The sequence below is a fragment of the Sphaeramia orbicularis genome, chromosome 10 (genome assembly GCF_902148855.1).
Source record: "Sphaeramia orbicularis chromosome 10, fSphaOr1.1, whole genome shotgun sequence".
Lineage (NCBI taxonomy): Eukaryota > Metazoa > Chordata > Actinopteri > Kurtiformes > Apogonidae > Sphaeramia > Sphaeramia orbicularis.
The window spans coordinates 27,068,108-27,091,077 of NC_043966.1; the positions used below are offsets into that span (position 1 = coordinate 27,068,108).

A 22,970-nucleotide genomic window follows, 5' to 3' on the forward strand; every position below is an offset into this window, starting at 1 on the left:
ATAAAATTACATATTCAACTGGATGGGGTAAACATTGATAGAGTTACAGAAATCAAGGAGTGACAGTAGATGACCAAATCAACTGGAAGCCACATATCAAACACATATAATCCAAATTATCAAGAAGCATAGCAGTATTAAATAAAGCAAAACAGGTTCTGGATCGCAAATCACTCCGTGTTCTCTACTGTTCAATAGTTCTTCCATATATAAGTTACTGTGCAGAGGTTTGGGGCAATAATTACATCAGTGCAATCCATCCACTAATCATTCTGCAAAAGAAAGCAATAAGGATAATTCATAAGGCAGGTTACAGAGATCACACAAACTCCTTATTTTTACAAAGTCACAAAAACTCCAAGACATCATAGAGCTACGAATGACAAAAATCATATTCAAAGCCAAAAATAATCTACTACCAGGAAATATTCAGAAATTATTCACTGAAAGGGAAGGGATCTATAATTTAAGGGGTAGATTTAATTTCAAAATTCTGAGGGGGCGCACTACTAGAAGTTTTAGTATATCTGTGTGTGGTGTTAAATTATGGAATAGACTGAAGGAGGAGCACAAGGAATATTCAAACATAAACCAATTCTAAAACACTTAAGAAAATGTTTTTTCACAAGGTATAGGAATGAGGGTTATTGTCACCAGATGTTCACTGTTGTTTATGTATATATTTATTTCTTTGAGTTATTTGTTAAATATTTACATTCTGCCTGCACAACTAAGAAATGCAAAGGTACAAGATTATGAGTGTGTACTTGTATGATGTATGTGTATAAATGCATGTATGTGTATACAGATGTATGTGTGTGTGTGTGTGTGTGTGTGAATAAATACAAGAGTAATGTAAAAGGAAGAGGGAGATAAATATATATTATTAATATCTTATGGAGAAGGGGTGGGATTAAATAAGTTGCACTTCTTCCCACCCCTAATCAAGCATGTAAATGAAACTATTGCAATGTTCTTCTAAGATTGTCTTGTTAATTTTTGTATTATTGTTTTACTTGTTCATATATATGTTAAATTTCATTGCATGTTCAGAATGACTCACTCAAACTGTTTCTCCAAATCCAAAATGGCAAAATCCATATTGTGACTCTGCTCTACATATACTTAGTTTGACACCCAAGAAATAAAAGGTCCCTTTCCTTTGTACAAATTAGCTTTGGATTGTAAATAATAACTACAACACATATGAAAAACAAGAACACTTTATTTATCAAGCAAACAGATGTCAAACAACAGTACACCATAACAAAATATAACAGATCTTTGAGGACGGATGTATTGGCTCAGATGCTCCACAAGGTGTCGCTGTATGTCCAGGTGAGAGCTGCCGAAGCTTGGATCATCAGAGGAGAGACTGAGAAAATCCCATTGGTCACTCCTCATCATTCTGCTTCCACTGCCACATCTCCTGAATTCAGCTACACAAAAGACATGCTCTGTTAAATTCTAAATAATTCCCAACATACACCTCTGTTTCCCAGGAGGTCAAATTTTTTCACCTGACACCTAATTCCTTTTAGTTAGACATAGATGTTCTATGAAATAGGCATTTTGTTTTTGACAAGGAAAGCACACGTTACCAACAGCAATAATGAAGTGATTGCGTAAATTAAATATTCTAAGATGTCCAGACTCTGGAACTAATACCAGTCACTGACGTCATATTCTCATTAAAATGATGTACAAAATGTTGGCTCAACGTAGGCAGTATGTCTTAAGCTCAGATAACAAGCTGTGACCGTGTCCAACTTTATGACTCATACAAACACAACATTGAAGAAATCCAAATTAAGGTTATGACACAAGTCCGGAGGAAAAGAAAGAGATTAAGGGGAGGGAAATCCAATTAAATAACCAATATCATTAAGTACATAGAGATTGAGCTAATAAATACAATAAAGAAAAGCCTTTTAATATGCATTAAAATGTATAATTTTAAGATGCAATTACAAAACTGTAGTTAAATCATACATATTTAGGTAATAATACAAACTCTTGATGTTGTGTTGCTGTAATGAATATTAGTGCAGCAGTGATTCACTCATAGTAGTGTGTAACTGTGACCACAAGTGGGATTTAGAATTCTTGTTCTCTCAGATCACATGAACAATATGCTAAAAGGTTATTATAGAATTTTTACTCAGTAACACCAAAAAACTACCAAACACTGCAGCTTTAACTATCAAGGCTTGTTTCAATTCTTCCTGCTCCTCCTGTCAACTATTCAAATTTGTTTGTGGAAGTATGTCCATCTTTGGGGTGCGATATTGCTGCTAGTGACGTATCTAGTTCTACACCCAAAAGCTGTTGTACTATGTATTAATATTCGTGCACTTATGTATAACTGTCCAGATGCTACGTATTTCAAAAGGGAAATCACATTAAAGTAATTTAGTATGGCTGTTGAAGTGTTTAATTCATTTGTTGTGTGTTTTCCCGAAATATTACTGACAGCACTAAATGACAAACCTTCACATGGAATCTAGTCGGTCTTCAGAGCCTCCTGTAGAGCAGCAACTACAACATCAGGTTCAGGAAATTTCAGCTTGCGAGGCGGACCCTTCTTTATTCCCGTCCACAGTGATGTTTCTTAAGATGAGACATAAAACAATACTCTCATTTGTAGGCACAATCTAAAAAAAGTACACGTCACATGTTACAGAAGTGTCTTGAATAGTGTTTTTAAGCCAAATGTGTGCTAACGTGTTGGCTGTGAAGTTTAAACATTTGTAACTCCTGTACAGAGTTGCGTGTGTGTGTGGATGCAAAGTTGAAGTCAGATGCAGTGAGATTGTGACATGCATAACTTCAATGAAACATATTTCACCCAAAATACGAGGTCACTTTTCCTCCACTGACTACATCTTCTGCAACTGTCTCTCTTGTTTGTATTCAGTTGCTCTTTCCTGCACAGAATTGTGACAAATGTAGATCCAGAAGGATGTAAAAATTTAAGAATTCTTTCAGGACGGTTCAGACTGAGGTCACAAAAATTAAAAATGAATATAAATGAGACTTGTATGTGAGACTTCAAATGCAAGTGCACCAAATTGTGATTTGTGCTGTATGCATTAACAAAAACCAATGTGAACATAACGTGATCTAAATAAATGAATAATGCATAAACATAAACATAAATGAATAAAGGATAAAAATATGAAGATTTGAGCTGTGTTTGGTTTTTTGTACATCACAGATGGAGATATTTATATTTCAATTCTGGACTTTGTAGAAGATTCCAACATAAACTTTTTGTAAAGTTGTACCTTTTCTGAATAAATACTGCATGTTTTGTTTCTGAAAATTCAATATGCATACAGCCTTTACAGAGTAGCATCTGTTGTTTTGTTAACTGGTTGAACTAAACATGTAACCAATTAAGGGAAAAGGTGCAATGGTGTGGAAATGACAATTCACTACACCTTGTCCTTACCTTTGCCTCCATCCAGCAGGGTTATCTCGAAGCTGTTCCTGCGGGGTTTCTCAGGGTTGAGTACCACCGTCAGATCAGGACGCGCAGCTAAGAGGGCAGATTTCACCCCCTCGGCATTACGTCCATAGACCCGTCAGCTCTTGCTGCCAGAAACAACAGATGGACATCTATCAGAATGTGGAGGATACATCTGCTCATGTACCTACTGTATTTGTGATTTCCTCAAACAGTGACTTTTATATGGCAAGTATAGTAAGAAACTGCAGAAAAAAAATTTAATTAAGTTTCAGCGACATCAAAAATGGCAGATCATCTGCTTCCTGCCCTTGAGAGGGTATAATATTGTTTAACTACTGGTTATTAGTTATTTTGTGACTGGTATTTATTCGTGGAGCTATTTTATATACTTAGCGTACTTTATATATGCAGTGTAAAACATTAGCCAGTAACCCAGACAGTGAAAAAACATATGCCAAGAGAAAGACAAAAACATGCAAATTATATCACTGTCAAAAAATTTTTTTAGTCTTACTCTAGACTTATTTCATGTCTTGGCAACAAAACCTCGATTGCACACTAATAAATCAGTTCAAGATGAAGTTGAAATATCCTGAACCTAAACCACATTTACAGTACTTATTACTAATATTATTACTACATATTATCAGCATGAGTAATAAGTACGTTAATGGCAATATTTAAGGGCAATGCTGTCTGTTGAGAGGACTGCTTTTACTAGTTTTAAAACTAAAATGTATACACAAGTAAACACAACTTTTATTTGTAAGGCCTCTAGATAAGTACCCTACTACTGTTAAGTGCTCCTTTAACTTGCTGACCAGTGTTCAATGATGACTCTTTGGCCCTGCGGTCCGTTCTCCTCTGCTCCTCCCTCCTTCTTCTCCTCCACCTCTGGATTTTCCTCCTCTGCTGGAACCTCAGCTTTGCGCTTCGTTCCCCGACGACCTAAGCGACACAGGTGATAGTACATGCTTGTTTTTACACTGATCAGCCATAACATGATGTCCAGGACAGGCAAAGTGGTAATAAGTTTCAACAATGGGACCTGTCACTGTCTGTGATATAAAAGGCAGCAAGTGAACATCTACAACTGAAAACTGATGTGTTATAAACAGTAAAATGGGCAAGGGTAGGGATCTGAGAAACTTTGACAAGGATGACATTATGATGGCCAAATCACTGGGTCAGAGCATCTCCAGATTTTGTTGCACATTCCCAGTGGTTAGTACCTAGCAAAAGTGGTGTAAAGAACAACCGAACTACAAACAATGGAGCATCTATGAGAGCAGAACATTATTACCACCTGTCTTTTTCCACCAAAACAGCTGTGACCAGAGGCCTAAACACCACCACACCTCTGAAGATATGCTGTGGTATCTGGACCAAGACAGATCCCCAAAGTCTGGATATAGAGAGGTGGACCTCCAAGGGTCGGATTTATTTGTCCAGCACCTCCCATAGATGCTCAATTGTCCTGAGAGTGGGATGTCCTTTCTTAGTCCATTTTTGGTTGGTACTGACCACTGCAGACCAGGAACACCAACAGGACCTGAAGTTGTGGAGATGTTCTTGACCCAGTCATCACTGTTACAATATGGACCTGGTCAAACTCACTCAGTTCTTCACGTTGCTTATTTTACTGCTTTTGACACATCAGCTTCAAGATCTAAATGTTTACTTGTTGCCTAATATATCCAACCCATTGAAAGGTGTCAGTGTAATGAAATAATCATTACTGTTAGGACATCTACCAGTGGTCATAATGTTATGACTGATCACTGTATAGCCATTTTTAATCACTATATGAACTAAATCCAATGGCACTGTATTGTTAAACAAGGACACGAGACTGCTCAGCAAATCCAGACTAATTCAAACCCCTGTTAACAAACAAATAACGTATAAAAAAAAAAACAACGTGTTTATACTAAAACAAATCACTGTAATTATGATGCTCTTTGCTCCCGTAGCCATGACCTACCGTTAACTCGTGGTGCTTTCGACAGATACAACATTACAACACACAGTACATATATATATATATATATATTATCGATAAAACATATTTCACTCCAGTGCTGTAGCTATATCACCCAAATGTAGTTGTTAAAGTGTGCGTAAACAACACACATACCTGCTTTGGACGCCATTGTTGTTACAAAACTTTCGCGGGCAGCAGACTGTACCAACAGATTTAACCAAAGGGGTTCTGGTTAGGTGGACGAAACCATTTTAGGAAACGGTCCTTCTGCATTACCACCACCAGCACCAGCACCACCACTACTACTACTACTACTACTACTACTACTACTACTACTACTAATAATAATAATAATAATAATAATAATAATAATAATAATAATAATGCCTTATAATAATTATAATAATAATTGCCTTATGTCTACTTCAAAGTTACATATTAAGGTTACAAACTTACAAGAATTCATTTTTAAAAGTCTAATGTTTAATTTCACAATGATGGACATTATGGAATTTGCTATAGCGTATCACACATAGTTACCTCCGCCAAGGAGGTTATGTTTTTTCCAGGGTTTGTTTGTCTGTCTGTTTGTTTGTTTGTCTGTCTGTTAGTGTGCAACATAACTAAAAAAGTTATGGACAGATTTTGATGAAATTTTCAGGGTTTGTTGGAAATGGGATAAGGAAGAAATGATTAAATTTTGGTGGTGATCGGGGGGGGGGGGGGCAGACCAGAAAATTTCATCAAAATCTGTCCATAACTTTTTGAGTTATGTTGCACACTAACGGACAGACAAACAAACCCTGGCAAAAACATTACCTCCTTGGCGTGGGGGGGCCCACAGGGGGGGCCACTGATCAGCCTTGGCGGAGGTCTGCGCTCTCCGAGTGCTTCTAGTTTGGGTTTGTTCCTGACCTCAGTTTTGATCATATGTATTTACACTGATCGCTCATTTCTTTTTCATATAAACTGTACTTTTACTACCAGTCAAAAGCAGCAGATCAGCACAGTTGTGGCTTATCTATACTCTTATTTTATTAATTGTTCAGAATTTTCTCTGAACTTTTTGAAGTGGTAAGTTGAAGTAGTAAAAGAAGGTTCAAGATTCAAAGATTTTTATTGTTCAGTCGCAAAATGCAGAGGACATTCAGTGAATTGGAATTCTGTTTTTCCTTCACCTTGGTAATGCCATGCAACAAAAGAGATCATAATTGAAACAGGATAAATCAAGTAGTGTAAAAGTAAAAGTAGACACTCAATGGAGATATAACTTGAACCTGTTTACAGTAGTGATGTTAGTACAAATCCAGTGACAGTAACAGAACAAAAGATCAACAACATAGATATGACAACGCTAATGCTTGAATGAATGTTTGTTGGACATCTATCACCACAACCACAATTATCTAACTTACACTTTGAAATTTTCAGTTTTGATTGTCCACCATGGTCTAAACTGTACATGAATAGGCCTCCACTTTGATGTGAGTTTGTTTCAAAATGTAATATGTTTCTTTAAGTGTTTTCACAGCCTATTTTAAAGCACAGCACAGTGGATGTGACCTAAGGAGGCGAAGGTTTGTCATCTCTGTCTTCAAGGTCAAGGTCAATGTTACTTTATTTGTACCCGTAGGTAGATTTGTTTTGCAGTCTAGGTCAGTGGTTCTTAACCTGGGTTCGATCGAACCCTAGGGGTTCGGTGAGTCAGTCTCAGAGGTTCGGCGGAGGTCAAGACACACACTCAACTCATTAGTCGGGTGTGTGTGTCGGGCTAGGTCCGTGTATGTAAACAAACGGCTTCGGAGACTCTTTCTCTGATTGACATCCAATATACGCGGTGTATTGTTGTTGCTTATAGCACTACAACACATCCAGAAGTGTTTATAATCTCTTCCACTTGTCTGACGATGAATTATTTGAGTATTTTCCACATCGTTGTTATGACTTTTGCTACTTCCTGTTAACCACGGGGGCAGCCATGTGTAGCGTTTGTTTACATTTTTCGGTCACCGCACTGGTCAGTTACAATCATGTGACAACCGACGCACCATCGCAGACGGAGAAATCGTATTACGCTAAAGCCGAGCTAGTGCCATAATAAAACAACGATCACAAAAATACTGAAGGAGTAACGAGAACTCTTTTTTTGATACACTACATGCAATTATCTTTTTTTATGTCAGAATTGCGTGGTTCGGAAAGTTCGGAGCGAGACGAAACGAAAACCTGGTTGACCTGACGGCCTACACATACATATACACAACAGCAGAAGTCTCACTGATTTGCTGAAAATATTCATTATTATTGTAGCCTGATGGAAATTAGGTGATGGGTGTGTGTTAAAATGTTAAAAATGATAAATAGCATAAATAAAATAAGTTCATTATTGGAATAAATAAGGTTAAAAATTAAAACCATTTCAGTGTGGTAGTATTAAAAAAGGTCATGTCTTTGTGAAAAGGTACGTAATTTGTTGTGAGTTCATGCACTGAATTGGTTTTGTTCTTTGAGCACAGTGATGTTAATGCACGGTTCATTTTGTGCACCAGTAAAACATATACCTGTGTCTTGAATTTGAAAAAAATCATATTGTATTTTTTAATAAAGAAGGGTTCGGTGAATATGCATATGAAACTGGTGGGGTTCAGTACCTCCAACAAGGTTAAGAACCACTGGTCTAGGTGATTGCTTTGGTATTACAACAATACATACGTTGAACATGTAAGACAGGTATTTGATCACGCTAACGGACAGGACAAAAAGACAGGACAAAAAGTGTTCAGTGTTCCACCATTCATCAGTATAGCAGCATGGATAAGTAAAAGATTAAAATAAATAAATAAGATCAAATAAATATAAAACAAGATGCGATAGAACACAATAAAAACCAGAAAAGATAAGAACAATCCAGGATAAAAACCAGGATAAGAACATAAAATTTAAAAATTTGAAGTCACAATAATAATAAATAGAGCAAAGAAATGAGATAAATAGCTAAAATAAGTTAGTAAAGTGCAACGTCACTATTTCTTCTGAGCTAAGTGACGGTGACAGGAACAAAGCTGTTTGTATAACGCTGTGTCTTGATCACATTTTTATATTTATGTTCCTATATAGAATCACTGTTGGCCTCTTCTGTTAATATTAAATGTGTTTTTTAGAGTGTAGAGACACCTGCGAAACAGCTTAACTATGGCGTGTTAAGAAGACTGTTTTTCACAGAAGCCAGATATTCCTAGATCTTTTATCTACGTCATTCATTGCTGCTAAACCCCAAACATTTTTTTAAAATTAAAACTAAGACAACAGGAAATCAGTTTCCCTTCTGGCAATTTTAGCTGAAGCTCAGAGTAACACCCTTTGCAAACAGTGATGCAGATCAATGCAGGCCCCAAGGATTATTGTCCTAATGCTTTAATGTTATGAATAACCCCTACAGACTTTTGAAAGACACTGAAGACAGCATCCAAAACAAACAAGAAGGAAGTGAGAGAAAACCTTGCCAAGCAACAGACTGATGTGTTTGAGTACTCCAAATTCAAGAGCAAATATGGAAATACCGGAATAGCATTACTGAATCCCTTTGTCTTGTACTAAGCCGAGTGGATGCAGCAGTCACTTTTAAGGGAGCTCAAACAAACTGTCTAGAAGACGTCACATATTGCGTCTGTGCCAAACAAACAAACTATTAGGGTATGGAACTTCCTACAGCGAGGCGGTCTGACTGACTCACTAAAGGCTTTTGTTCAACGGTCAGTCACAAACTAACAACAAAGACATCACTCGTGGAGTCACTCACACTCTTCCTGTCTTTGCCATATTTGATTTGATTGTCACAGATTCCCTTTTTCTGAAACAGACACAAAACCACATGAGATCTGTACTGTTTCTTTCTTTAGGTCCAAATCTGTCTTCACAGTCTGTTGATGAGTATTATTGTCTGTGTGCGTAAACCCCCAGAAGAACAAACAGGCTGTTTGACAGATGTGGCCTGTCTTAACCCTGTGCTCATCTTGTACCTCAAACTGATACATGACTGGACGTCCATGGCTCCCAGCAGCTACCACCTCCACAATGTGTAGTCCAACCATCACAGCACACAAGAATGGTTACAAACACTCAAATGATGAGCAAAGGAGGAGTAACAGAAGGCACATTTCATTCAAAAATTCAGATTTTTCTTGTCTTTGTATTGCTGTTGTCAGCTTAAGTACACAGTAGACAGATTTTTCAAGTTTAATCATTTTTCTGTGCTACTTTTCTATCTTGGTCGCTCAGAATATTATATATTTTATTGAATTTGGATAAACATTTCAGTGCTCAAGACCTCTTTCTGAAAATCTTAGCCGAAGAGGACTCAGGTCAAGTAATATGCATTGTCAGAAATATTTTTCATTATGATCACTATGATTTGGTGTGAAATTTTAACATGACATATATTATTGTAGTTACTGTATTATTTAATACAGTAACTTGACCACTTGATTTATTTCTAATTTTGCATTTTTTTTTGTTTTGTTTTAATGGAAGTGAAATTATATTGGAGTTAATTTTTTTTGTCTGTATCATAGCATATCAGTCATACTCTTGTGTAACTATTTGAAAAACTTGTTTGAAAACTTTAGTTGTTATGAGGCCATAGCTGTGTATCTCATCTTATCTTATCTTCAGTCTTAGTCTTCTTTCAGTCTTGTTTTAAATGGTCTTGAATACAACTCTAATTTGAACCTATAAAGACCCAATGCAACATTTGTAGCAATTGCAAAAATGAATTTTTCTGTCTGTGTAGCCTTTTTTAAGTTATTTATCACCATTTATCATGTTATCTTCTGCATTTTGCTTTTTTTATAGTAAAAATCTAGTATTTTTCAATAATTTATTTACTAATCATGTAGATGTTCATTAAAGCTCAGATTAAGGTTGAGGTTGATTATATAAGAAATAGTGAAAAGTGAAGAAAAGGTAATTTTTGCAGTAAAATATATCATTAACTGAACATAAAACAAGTGTCTTCACCCACTGTCATTGGTTAAACTCCATGGGTTTTACTGGTGAATCAATGTTGTAGAAGATGATGGTGTTTCTACGTTCACTACAGAGCCTCTGAATGTCCAGATGGGTCAAATGTGATGACCATGAAAAGATGACAAACTGCATTTTACACCAATTATTTACATGGATTGATTCCGATTAGTGGATCAAAAGGTATTAGACATTTTAAACTGGTAGATGATTTTGGTCACCAGGGGCTGTTTGGGTCTTCATGGGTTAATCTGTGTGTCTTAATGTCAAGCTTTGTTGAATTTTATATTTTCACTGTCCTTGACTATATAACACAATTACCATAACATTCTCTACAGGTTTTCCACAGATATTCTTCATGCCTGTTGCAATAGTACTTAATCTAGAAACATAGTGTGAGAATAGTCACTGTTTCCACTCAAAATGATTTATTCACAGTCAGAAGATCTCTTCTCTCTGTTTAGCCTCAGTCTTTTTTTTTCCCTCTTTCAACTGGTGATTTATTGGGAGCAGAGGTTCACTACCCAGGAGGCTCATATTACACAAGTTGGACAATGGGAGCTGGTCAGTGCAATAGTGCTGCAAATGATGATCATCAAATATACATGTGATAGGTCAGTTGTCACGCTGACTGACGCACTGGCAAAACAAGTGATGTACTATTCTGTTAAGACATGACAATGATTCTATTCTATTCTATTCTATTCTATTGGTCACAGTGTGAATATCCACCATACAGTGAATATAGCTATTTGTTCATCTTCAAGTCTCTCTCAGCCTCCTCATTCCTTTTTGGGGCCTTCTGACGTCAGTTTGAGAGTCTCGGTTCATCCTGTGCATATAAGACATGTGTGAAGATGGATGTCAGTGGACACGCACAGAAACTCGCCAACTCATATGAGCCAATGCACAGCTTTGGCCAAGACAAGCACAAATAGGAGAGAAAAATTGTGTGACGCTGATAGAGTGGTGGGTGCTGGTGTGACAGAGGGTTAAACAAAAGCTGAGTGACAGCATATGAAAAGCGTATAAACTGACAATACAGGGGAAGAAAGCAGCAGCAAGAAAATAGGATAAAGAGTTGGGGAAGAATGAGTGGGTGCAGAGTGCGATAAACACACATCATCAAAGTCTGACAACTTCAGAGACATCCTCTGTGCTAATAGCTTGGTCGTGTCGCTGCACCGGAAACTGTGAATGTACCCCATGACCACCCAAGCAGTTGTTTCAACCGAAGAGGGAAAACGCCCACATTTTTCCCTTGAAATGGCAACTTTGATCTATGGTATGGATAATCGCACTGGTCACGATTTGAGCAGTCACGCCACCAGATGGTGATCCCTTACAGGAAAATCTGACAGGGGATGTCCATAAGCATCTCTTAGGTTTACTGCTTATGAAACTAGGAGTAGACTCTTTCTTCAGTGAGTTCAAGACTGCTCCAAATCTGTTTTTGAGATGAAGCTGTGTTGACATCTTCTGCATCAACTGTTTGTCACCTCTGCCGAGGATGTGTTTTTGTTGCTGTATGACTTTCTTTCAGCAGAGTTATAATGCATTTTGTCACAGATTAAACAAAAGAGGTGGACCTTTGTCATCGCAAGACAGGGCATTTCGTTGAATTACAATAGTGTGGTTACTGTGAACTCAAGCTGTAATTAAAGAGACTAATGTCTTTTCACTACCTACCTTATCCATTACCTCAGGTTGCTGTACTTACCTGTTTATGTTTTCAGTGGCACAGACAGAATTACACCATTTACATTTGGACTGTATTTTTGCACTGTTTTATCTATCCTGCTCTATTTTGTAAAATATCTTTATCTCTTTATAATTGTTTTTTTATATTTCGCATTTTGTGGACAAGACAGCAAACCAAGAAATTAATTGTACAGAGAACATGTTCGTGCATGTTGGCTTGAGCATCTGGTTCCAACCGGCTCTATATGTGAAGTGTCATGAGATGACTGTTGTTATGATATGACACTATGTAAATAAAATTTGATTTGATATGATATAACAATAAACACTTTGAATCTTGAATTACTCCATGTTTGAACACAGTTACCTGTATATATAAAAAAACACCCATAAAAAGGTTCATCCCAGTAATGTGTGCAGCAGTAAGTGTGAGCAAATAAATCATTTTCCATCCTTAGAATAATTTAAAGTACAACTCAAAGTAAGAAATAGTTGGTACAGTATAGAAAATGCTAATTTAAAAAAGGAAATAGTGATTCTTCACCGGAGGCAACATGAGCACAGTATATTTCATGATTTTATTTGTGTACATCCGTTCTTCACATGCAGACACTTTCAGGAAAAGGCTGGGGAAGACAATTTAGGGTTAATTATGAAATTAAATAACAACATGTTATTTAAACATGTACAAGTTTAAAGAAGAAATGTCATGGTAACTCTATATTGTAGGGGTTCACAAGTATTTGGTACAGCAATCCTGAGGCCATGTGGGTCAATCAGCAGTGACGTTTCTTGGGTGCACTGTTGTCTGGAGGATCAGAGATCACAGCTGTTCAGCTGAGTCTTGAGCCCTGGTCCTCCTGGCACTAAAACGTTTCCTGTGAGAAACACTGAATGTAAACATTTCAATTGTGTTCTCATTGCAACAAACCTAACTTGCTCCTAAAGAGCAACACTTTTCCTGTCCTCTCCTTACCTTTTCTTTTGCCTTTAAACTCTTTTCAGTCCTAATTTGCCTGTGTTAAATTTTAACTTGAGGCTTCAGTGTGAATGTACCAACTATCACCTATTGTAGTGACAACTTGTCATCAAAATTAAACCAACTTAAAAGTAACTGAACTTAAGACTTTAACATAACTCAAATAACCATTAGATGCACCATGGGTTTGCGGTTTACACAGTCAAAAACACAATGCCCATTCCATAGATGCATTTCAGGTGTTTTATTCTTAGGTTTTGCAGGCAAACGACAATTAAGGCCTATTTGCGGCCTCTCCTGCTCATCCTGTTACCCTGGCTGACTGACTGTGACTGTAAAAAAAACCATAGGCCCACCCAGGTGCATGCTGGTCTCCCTTGGTGCTGCCTATTTATGCCCAGGTGCCCACGGTCTAAACCAATAAGAAAAAACAGAACAAAAGATGCTAAATGCTAAAGAATAATAACCATGAAAGTAAAAAAATATATTCTAAATATTAAACAAACAAAAAAGCAAACAATCAAAAATAAACAATTAGCAAAACAAACAAAATTACTAAACAAAAAAGTAAATGGACAAATAGCTCCTACACCTATATGAGGTGATGTTTCAGAAGCATCACAAATCAGATGGGTTTAAACAAACTACATTCTATAACTCAGTGTGAATAGTAGCTGTTGCATTTATGGACAAAAACACATAACACATATCATGCGTCATGCAGGATATTATTCTTATGCTAATCACGGAACAATAACCGCAGCCCACTCTACAGCATTTGTGACACTTTTCAGTTTTAAAGGTTAATGCATTCTGAAAGAAACTATGCACAATAGGTGGGTTTGCTGACTTTTCTCAAATGTGTAAAATATGAGTGAGTAAACTTTCATCAAATAAAGGGTTAGGTGTGAAAATGATGACTAACTTTCAAGCCCTCAAAGTAAAAAAAAAAAAAAAAAAAGTGTTGCAACTTAGATAATGTAGGCAACTGTCTCTGTTCACCCATTATAGTCATTTTGCACATGGTTAAAAATGGCCTGAACTTTAAAGTGTATTTGCACATGGAGCTGTGTATGCATGTGTGGTCACACTTGCAAACACATGTATGACTATGAGCATTATCGTCATCATCATCATTATGGTGAGAGTTGATCTGTTGAGGGGGTGTGCTGATTCCGGGACAAATTATCACATTTTCTTCCTGGCATCGTCCCTGTCCTACCCCTTATACTGAATCATACCCTCCTCCTCACCCCTCACCAGCACCCTTTGAACTTACACATGCACAAACACACAAAGTTCATCATCACATTCATTCATGTGTCCGTTAAAGAAGGCGAGGGTAAAGTTGGGTGAGAAGTGAACATGACATGAACATGAGACCAATAACCTTCACTCACACTCACACTGTTACAAGGATTGATAACACTTCACTCACTTATACACACAGATACACAACAAACATTGATGTACTATGATGTAGTATGATATGATTATGGTTCCTTACTCTTCTGCTCATCAGTTACAATATTTACAAACCTCATCTTTCTGCTATCTGACTATATTTACACCTCTCTATCCTTTACTATGCATCTAGTGTAAAATATTGACTTTAAAACTTCCTTTCAGTTCATGTTTTGTTGAAAGAGTAGTTGTAATCTATCAGCTAATTACAACATTTGAACTTTTTTTCTTCTTTACGTACCTTAGCTTGTATTCTAACTAATCTCTGCCTCTTTAAAGTACTTCTTTATGGTAGCTTTAAATAACAAAGAAGACACACAAATTACAAAGTAACCCCCACACACTTTGGTTTTCTTTAGTTTTTTAATAAAGCAAAACACTTTCCAAATGCATTTCCACAGAAAAATGCAGAATCTAACAGTGTCACAGTATCTTTCGTTTTTCTATTCAGAAACTCACAGTAGTGAATCGGGTTTAATACAAATATGACATAAGGGACTGACATATGGCCCATGACTAATACATTTCACAATCAGATTGGGTTGGCATTGTGTTTAACAGATTGCTGAGAAAAAAAAAAAAAAAACACTTTAATCAGGGTTTCTAAAATAAGATAGCTGAAATTGAAGAGGTTGTGACTTAAAATAAAATAAAATAAAATAAAATAAAATAAAATAAAATAAAATAAAATAAAATAAAATAAAATTAAATTAAATTAAATTAAACAGTAGTAGGTTTTGAAACAGATATGGGTGTTTTTATTAGTTCATTATGAGGCTTTTGCAACTTTCATTCTAAAATAAAAACATATATGCACGCACACATACATAGAGGCACACACACACATATTGATGCTGACTAAGAAAAGGTTTCAGTGTAATGTAATAGGAGCCAAGAGGACAATGACCTGAGTCTTAGGACAAAACAGAGGGCTTTGTAAGACTCAATCCCCTGTGTTAATACACAGAGGGACATGTACAGGCACTCAGCCAAATGAGACCAAATCAAACCGGTCTCCTTTTGACTGGTGTTGACCTCAACAAAACATACACACATAGAACAAAACTTGAACACACATGATGAAATTATGAAGCCATATCCTGCCTCATTCTGGTCCTGCTCATGTAGACAGGTACCTCAGATATGTTAATGATCATTTTTAGTTTCCATTTAATCTGTCGGCTTTGAGGTTGTCAATGAGGAGATGACAAGACTGAAAAACATGAGGGTCAACAAGGTACGGCCAAATTCCCATTGTTTGCCTAGTCTATTCTTCTTGTCTCTTCTACCACCACAAGCTGTTGTTTACTAAATGGTACTAAATGAAAAGTAAAAATCTAAAAAGACCAAAATACAGCGTGCGATGTATGTATGTATGTATGTATGTATGTACAGTGACTATGTGATATGTACATGTGTGGGTAGAGATGTTGTTTTTGTGGGATCATGCAAAATGTTGAATCTGTAGGAGAATGAGACTCACTCATGGCTGCTCAACCCTCGATCTTACCATAATTTTTCTACTTTCAGATGCATTTCTATATTTCAGCCTTGTATGCTAAATGCTGAAGTTGTGTTGATAGTGGTTGGATGGTGAACGCTAGCTGAAATAGAAAATACCTGTAGACAATGAGTAACAACGCCTGCGTTGTTTGCTGCCTCCCAACAGCTGTGATATTAAAAAACATCCAAAGACCACGCCAACCAACTGCATGTTGCATCTTGGTTGTGGTACAGGCTAATGGTATTGCAGGTTTGTGCCCTTGCTCTGTTACTGTTACTCTGGATCACAATGCTAATGTTGCTCATTATAAAGCATGTGCTGGTGAGCAGCAGCTACTTCATGACTGAAATCCTAAACTGCTCTGCACATTGTCTAACTGAAGAGCCCTCTGCTTCCTTGTCTACCTCCTGCATCACTGTAGCACCCCCTGCACTTTAAGAAGGTCTTGAAGAAATCAAGGTTTCTGTTAGAATTGAAAAGAGCAGTGGAAAAATTAGAGGAGAAAAAATATTGTGGAGGAAAGGGGAGTTCAGCCAAAAAGGAGATGGAGGGAGAATATTACCACTGAGAGGGAGAGGAGATGGAGGAAGGATGGTGTAAGGGATAAGGAGGAGGAGGAAGGGTAAGGGGAGTCATAGCCTGGTGGGCACTCAAGTTCAAAGCAGCGGATGGAGGAGTCTTCATTGCCGTAGTTTGCCCAGTATTCTTCTGGGTCGAGCTTAGGGAGTGCTGCCTCATCTTCAGACAATTCATACTTTGAGGGGATAGATTCAGAGGGAACTTTGGGGGGGAACTGTGGCTTTGGGGCAGTGAAGGGGAAGGCTTTCACTGTCTCTGAGCTTTTCTGGTACAAAGCCTTGGATGAAGATGCAGGCTTGTGTTTGGAGAACCACCAGCGAGTCTTGGTGCTGAAGGTGGTGGTGGTGGATCCAGCCAGAGAGCCGGGGTCGGGTAGAGGGCACAGGGCGAAGTCCAGCTCCCGGAGGAATCTGAGGTCCTGGCCACGACGTTGAGAGGGTGAGGTACACATCAGCTCAGAGGAGGAGATACGGGCCTCGCGGAACCACTCCCAGAGAGGACGCGCCTCACAGCCACAGGACCAGGGGTTGGAATTGAGCCGGAGGAACTGGATGCCCTGGACATCTTTCATGGTCTGGCCTGGAAGCTCAGCCAGGGAGTTGTTGAACAAGTAAAGGATGGTCAGACGCCCCAGGTCACGGAAAGCCCGGCGATTCACCTGTCTGATGCGGTTGTCATGGAGAAGAAGGCGGTCAAGGTTGACCAAGCCTCTGAAAACATTCTCAGACAGGGTACGGATTCGGTTTCCATGCAGGAAAAGATGGGTGAGGTTGACCAGATCTGAGAACAGGTCATCGTGCAGAAAGTGGAGCTGATTTTCCTGGAGCAGAGCCAAAACACATCAAGATTAAATGCTGCAGAAAACCACACAACAAAGTTACTGATTCTGAATTCTCTGGGTTTTAAAAGAAAATGGCTGTCAGAAATCCATGTCTTTTAAAGGTTAACTCACTTTATAATCCTTTCTCTTTGCATTTTACCCACTATAGTAAATACACAGCACTTACAGTAGCATAGGCAATAAGCACATTAGGAGCAGCGATCTGGCTTTGAGGGTGCTTGGGGACTAACCCCAGATGTTCATCAGCATCATGGTTGAGGACATTGACAGGAGAGTTAACCTATATGTACCTGTTTTTAATGGCAGAGGAAACAGGATGCTGCAATTAAACATGCAGAACCTTGGTGTGCTAATACTAAGTTTATGTGAAGTAGCACCCATTTCCAAGCTAGCGTAGCTTATGTTGTACAGTGTTGCTGCTGTGCAGGAGCAGAACTGAGGCACTGAAGCACTCAGGAAGCACTTAGCATAAGTATTTCTGCAAAAAAAACTGACCTGAGTCCTCTATAGAGAGAAATCATTTTACTGTCTGTTTTCATGGCTGTAGGGACCTGAGCCAGTCATGATCTCAAAGATGGAGTTCACGGACGTCAGCAAATGAGTCCGAAACAAACTTCACATCAGCTGCTCACTAGCATATGCAAATGTTACATGTTGGCCCTTTAAAACATATTTTTCGTAGTCTAAACCACAGATCAATGTAATAAGTTGGGCTGAAGAATCTGAAGTACTATTAAGAAACATATTAGCTCCAGTTAGAGGTAACTATTGTCTGTGACAAAAGGAAAACAGTCTCTCCAGTTCTGAAGATGGTACATGTGGATATTTAGATCAGAACAAGTGGGAGTTATTTCATTTCTGAGAAAGCATTGGCAGAGCCTAATAAGGACAAAGCTAAAAACTGGCAGATTCTCAGACACTAAAGTAACTGAGATCTCACCAGCTGCCAAAATTTTGACATCCACTTGCAAAAAGGGGTCATCCTAATTGTCCATCAACTGAATTACTCATATTTAAAGTCTGTAATGTTATTAAGTATTATGTGGTGGTGCAGGCATTTTGTGTGAAATGAGGTAGTGTTTAAATGCAGAACTGAGTTGCTTCTAAGTGCATTTAAATAGTGTAGAGTATTTATTTATTTAGGAGCTTTCAAGAGCAGAATCTTAAGCAGGGCTTTCCAACATACATGACATACTGTTTAAATTATCACTGTCTTGTTATTATGTTAATTATCCATAAAGCTCTTCGAATTACAGTAGCCTGTATGAAGGGCACATTAGAAAGAGGCATATTGAGAGGCACATTATTGTCAAGGTAATGAAGTAAGAATTAAGTAAGTAAGTAAGTAAGTAAGTAAGTAAGTAAGTAAAAGATAACATAAATTGGGTAAATGTATCACTACTGCAGAATAAATGTTCAAAGTGAAATTATCGAGCTTTCAAGAGTGTAATTGTTTGTTTTGATGAAATGTTGTATTTCTGATATTTATATTCATCCACATATTTAAGATTGTAGTTGTTTTAATCATGAGTTAATATTCTAGTAACAATGATACTGATTTTAAGTTGAAGCTTGCTAGACCATCTGGTTTTCAGCTAGGATGCTGTTGGTGAAGTAAACATGGTCACTCTTTTATGTGTACATAGAAAATATCTCTCTTTGCTATTTTATTAATATCACGCTTTCCTTTATTGTAACTATTTTGACAGTAATGTCTTGTGTGATTAGTATTAGTCGTAAAAAATTATTTAATTCACTTTTGCCCATTCTGAGAGCTTGAGATGAGTAGTTTGTGTTATTAATTTTTTTGTTTCTTTAGTTATGTTTGTTCTTTTTATCTGTATTTACTTTGATTTGCCATGTTTTTCATACTGTGTGCATCAAATCAAACCTACCTGAAAGGCTTCTTTTGTATGTGGCAGTAAAAGTGTTTATCTGTGTGTGGGTGTGAAGCCTGCATGTGGCCAACTGTTAAATGAACACGAGACGCACAACAATTCTCCGTGCAAGCGTCATGTGTACATTTACAATTCATGCATTACACATACCAGTGCATGTGTATTCTCTAAGTGTATGCATGTGTACTGCCTTTACCTGCAGGTAGAGAAACTGGAGGCTGTACAATTTATGGAAGAGATCATGGGGTAAAGTTGCCAGCTTGCAGCGATGCATGTGCAGGCTCTGCAGCTTCTCCAGGCCTCTGAAGGCTCCACCTTCCAGGTGCCGTAATGAGGGGTTATCGCCAAGATCCAGCTCCTCTAGCACCCTGAGGTTACTGAAGGCCCCTGCCTCAATCCATGTGATATTGTTGCCATACAGCCACAGCACCTGTTCACACAGGAGAAAAAAAATCATGGAATGAAGTAAGAAAAATAAGGATATTCATGTTACAGGTGGGATTCAAAGCAGGCAGAAACATACTTGTGTCTCAAAGCCAAAAGAGTCTGCACGGAGCTCTGTGATGCGGTTGTTCTGCAGGAAAACACGCTGTGAGTCATAGGGTACACCGGTCGGGATTATGGTGAGGTTCTGAGACTGGCAGCTGACCGTCATGGGCGTGGGGTAACACACACATAGTTTGGGGCATGCCGTCACCCCGCCCGGCTTCATCACCACCAGCCACAGAATCAACCAGAGTAACAGTCCACCTGCAGAGGAGGAAGAAGAGGAGAGGAGGGGTTATATCACAACAGGAAGGATCACAGTTTAAGGTCAGGTCATGAACAGGAGGTGATTGGTGCTGTAGTTAATCCTTTCCAGAAAAACAAAAAAAGTTAGGTTGATTTCAGCATTTGGCACCAGCCTTTTCTCTGTGTGTCTGTCAGATCCATTGTTGTCAGTGATTGTTTTTGTCACTGCAGTGCTCTCACCCATGACTTGTTGATGGACCCCAGAACTTTAGGGCTCATATAAAATTAATCAAATTACAGAAATCATTCACCCATTCATTTCCATCAGATCAGTTTACACAGGTATCAATGGCTGCTGTGACAGTTACATAACTTTCAGTCATATAGAATAAACTCTAACTCAGATCTTAAAAACATACTATTACAGAATGAAAATGTGAGCTACACGTGCCTCAAAGCATTAAATTAACCTGGTTTCCTAGTTCTCAAGCAATCTACACCAAAAGGATGTTTTCTTCGTGAGGTTTGCCATGAAGAGGGCAGGCGTATCCCTAAAACTGGTAAACAGATCCGGATCAGTTTCAGTTGTCATCAATAATTACTCATCTTTTTGGCACAGCTCGGATAACGCCACACAGTAGGGGCCACCGCGGGAAAAGTACATGCATGAAATAATAATGAACTTCCCATTCATCTATTGCGCACAAGATTTTCCAGCGGCTCACCTCCTGACCCTTTAACAAGTTGAACTAATAGCTGCGATGGGCGCGGGTGGAGACTTGGAGTTCCGGCTTTGGTGTAGAATATGACACCTATCATAAGCATGTCTTGTTTACCGTTGAATTAGATGAAAAATAACGTTCAGTATAATGTGCGTAAAAGTCATCATTTTGCCATGCGTAAAGGTGACAACACTTTTACAAGCATGCCAAAATAAATAAACAGACTTAATTCGCATGTTGGGAAGTCATTTTGTGAATTTTGACAATTCCATCAAATAAATTTAAACAAAGGGAAACACTGGATCTCTTCAAGATCTACTATTTGATGCACCTGACTGTGCCAAAATTCCAATGCATTGCTTGCGATATAAGCTGCTCTCCTCCAAATTTCTGTCTTCCAACTGATAAAATTAAATGCATATTTTATTACGCGTAGATTTTTGAAGTAATTCAAAATAGAAAAATACAGATATGGGTAAATACACCATAATGCATATAAAGTTCTTCCAGATTGATGCTACTGACTATACATTTTCAGATAAGACAACTGTTTGTAAGTCACACGTTCAAATCATAAAAGTTGACATTAGTTGAAGACAAGTTGCAATACAATAAGTAAATCACAGCATTTGAAATGCATTTGCAAAATGCAGTCTGAGAGTAAGAATAACTTACTTTTCATGTTGTGGGCGCTGAATCTCCTCGCGGTGCAACGTGTCTCCATCTCGAACCAAAGCCGAAAGCGAGTTAGCCTGCGCGGCGTGGAAGTGCCTGCTTGCTGCTATCTCTGCTGAGGTTCAGCTCTGGTGCCCGAGATGCTGCGGCTTCAGGCAGTGACACTGAGGAGTCCCAGGAACCTGTTTATACTCACGGTCGGTCTTCGCCCACAACCGTGGGTAGCGGAGGATCCACTCTACGTCAGTGAAGGAGGAGGGGAAGAGAGTCACCGGAGGAAGCGACAAGAAAGGCAGCGACGGGGCGTGTTTTGGCCACATCTCCACACTTTCCTTACCCTAAAATGAAATACATCAGGCACCACTTGTATTACATCACACCATATACAAGTAATTCTTCTAAATGTTATGAATATTAATTAAAAACACAAAACTGCATTTTTTTGGGCCATTTCTTTAAAGAAATTTAGTCATAGTTACAGTTTGATCACTGTACTCATCCCTTAAGATATATGGTAATGTGGGTAATGGTGAAGCCAAGCCACATGATAATGAGTGACTGAGGTGGGATGAAGGTCAAAAGACAACACGTGAAATCTGCATGAATGTGCGTAATTAAGAGCATTGTGTGGTTTCACCGTGGCACATGCGCTCACAGGTTGGCTGGAGGAGGATAAGAGGTGGGAAAGCTCTGCTGGCATTAAACCCAAGAAATCCTGTCTCATTTAGTGTAGGCCAGATTGGAAATGAGCCGAAAGACGCCTACAGTCACAGCAACAGATGAATATCAAAGGGAAACCCAGCGGGGGAGAGACATAACCCAACAGGAGCGATGAGGAAAAGCGCATACTGCACACTGAATTTTACGCACAGCAATACTTTATTTTGAATCCCAGTAAAACTAAATAACATGCGTTGATATGCAAAAGTACTGGTTTCCTCTTGACTTAGTGAAGCTCTGATGAAGACACTGCAGATGTAGGCTACCATTATTGCGCGCCATGGCTGGTACCTAAGTTTAGGAACACTACATGTAGTTTTAGCAAAGTGGTGGCAGACTATTCAGCCAAGATGTGTGGAATGAATTGAGGACATGGGGGTGGGCTGGGGGGGGGGGGGGGGGTTACTCATCGACTACTGAACACTTCTGTACTGGCAGAGGTCACGGCTTGTTACATTATGATGCACATCATCTGTTCCCAAGTGAACACACACTCACCAAAAGCTGCTCCATGGAAGGTCATCTGCAGCTCCAAGCTGTGTGCGCAGCGCGGGGCATAAGAGGCGCGCGTGGAATCACACTGTTTTTTTGGCCATGGTGTGGATACAAGGGGGAGTCAGCCAGCTCACCAACGCACTGGGAGGGAATATTTGGCCTCCATGGGGGTCTGCTGGGCA

At 38.5% G+C, this 22,970-nt stretch overlaps 2 protein-coding genes across 2 annotated transcripts; both read right to left on the reverse strand.

The window, feature by feature from the left end:
* Positions 1-1,203: 1,203 nt before the first annotated feature.
* selenoh (selenoprotein H) lies at positions 1,204-5,649 on the reverse strand. Its single transcript, XM_030145625.1, has 5 exons — positions 5,610-5,649; positions 4,294-4,420; positions 3,455-3,597; positions 2,491-2,610; positions 1,204-1,439 (listed from the first exon to the last, which is right to left on the reverse strand). Exons 1-4 carry the CDS (start codon positions 5,623-5,625, stop codon positions 2,504-2,506), a joined length of 393 nt encoding a protein of 130 aa, XP_030001485.1. The 5' UTR covers positions 5,626-5,649; the 3' UTR covers positions 1,204-1,439; positions 2,491-2,503.
* A 9,709-nt stretch (positions 5,650-15,358) lies between these two features.
* On the reverse strand, positions 15,359-21,718 carry rtn4rl2b (reticulon 4 receptor-like 2b). The gene is made up of 4 exons (XM_030144703.1): positions 21,574-21,718; positions 19,968-20,194; positions 19,641-19,874; positions 15,359-17,525 (listed from the first exon to the last, which is right to left on the reverse strand). The coding sequence occupies exons 1-4, from the start codon at positions 21,620-21,622 to the stop codon at positions 16,656-16,658; spliced, it is 1,380 nt and encodes a 459-aa protein (XP_030000563.1). The 5' UTR covers positions 21,623-21,718; the 3' UTR covers positions 15,359-16,655.
* Positions 21,719-22,970: the final 1,252 nt, after the last annotated feature.

What these genes read in the sequence shown, in the direction of transcription:
- rtn4rl2b (XM_030144703.1), bottom strand. Translation starts at nt 21,622, where the DNA reads ATGGAGACACGTTGCACCGCGAGGAGATTCAGCGCCCACAACATGAAA. An exon ending in CAGCGCCCACAACATGAAAA is followed by an intron (nt 20,195 to 21,573) that starts GTAAGTTATTCT and finishes CCTCCTCTGCAG; the next exon opens with GTGGACTGTTACTCTGGTTG. An exon ending in TCCAGTTTCTCTACCTGCAG is followed by an intron (nt 17,526 to 19,640) that starts GTAAAGGCAGTA and finishes GCTCTGCTCCAG; the next exon opens with GAAAATCAGCTCCACTTTCT.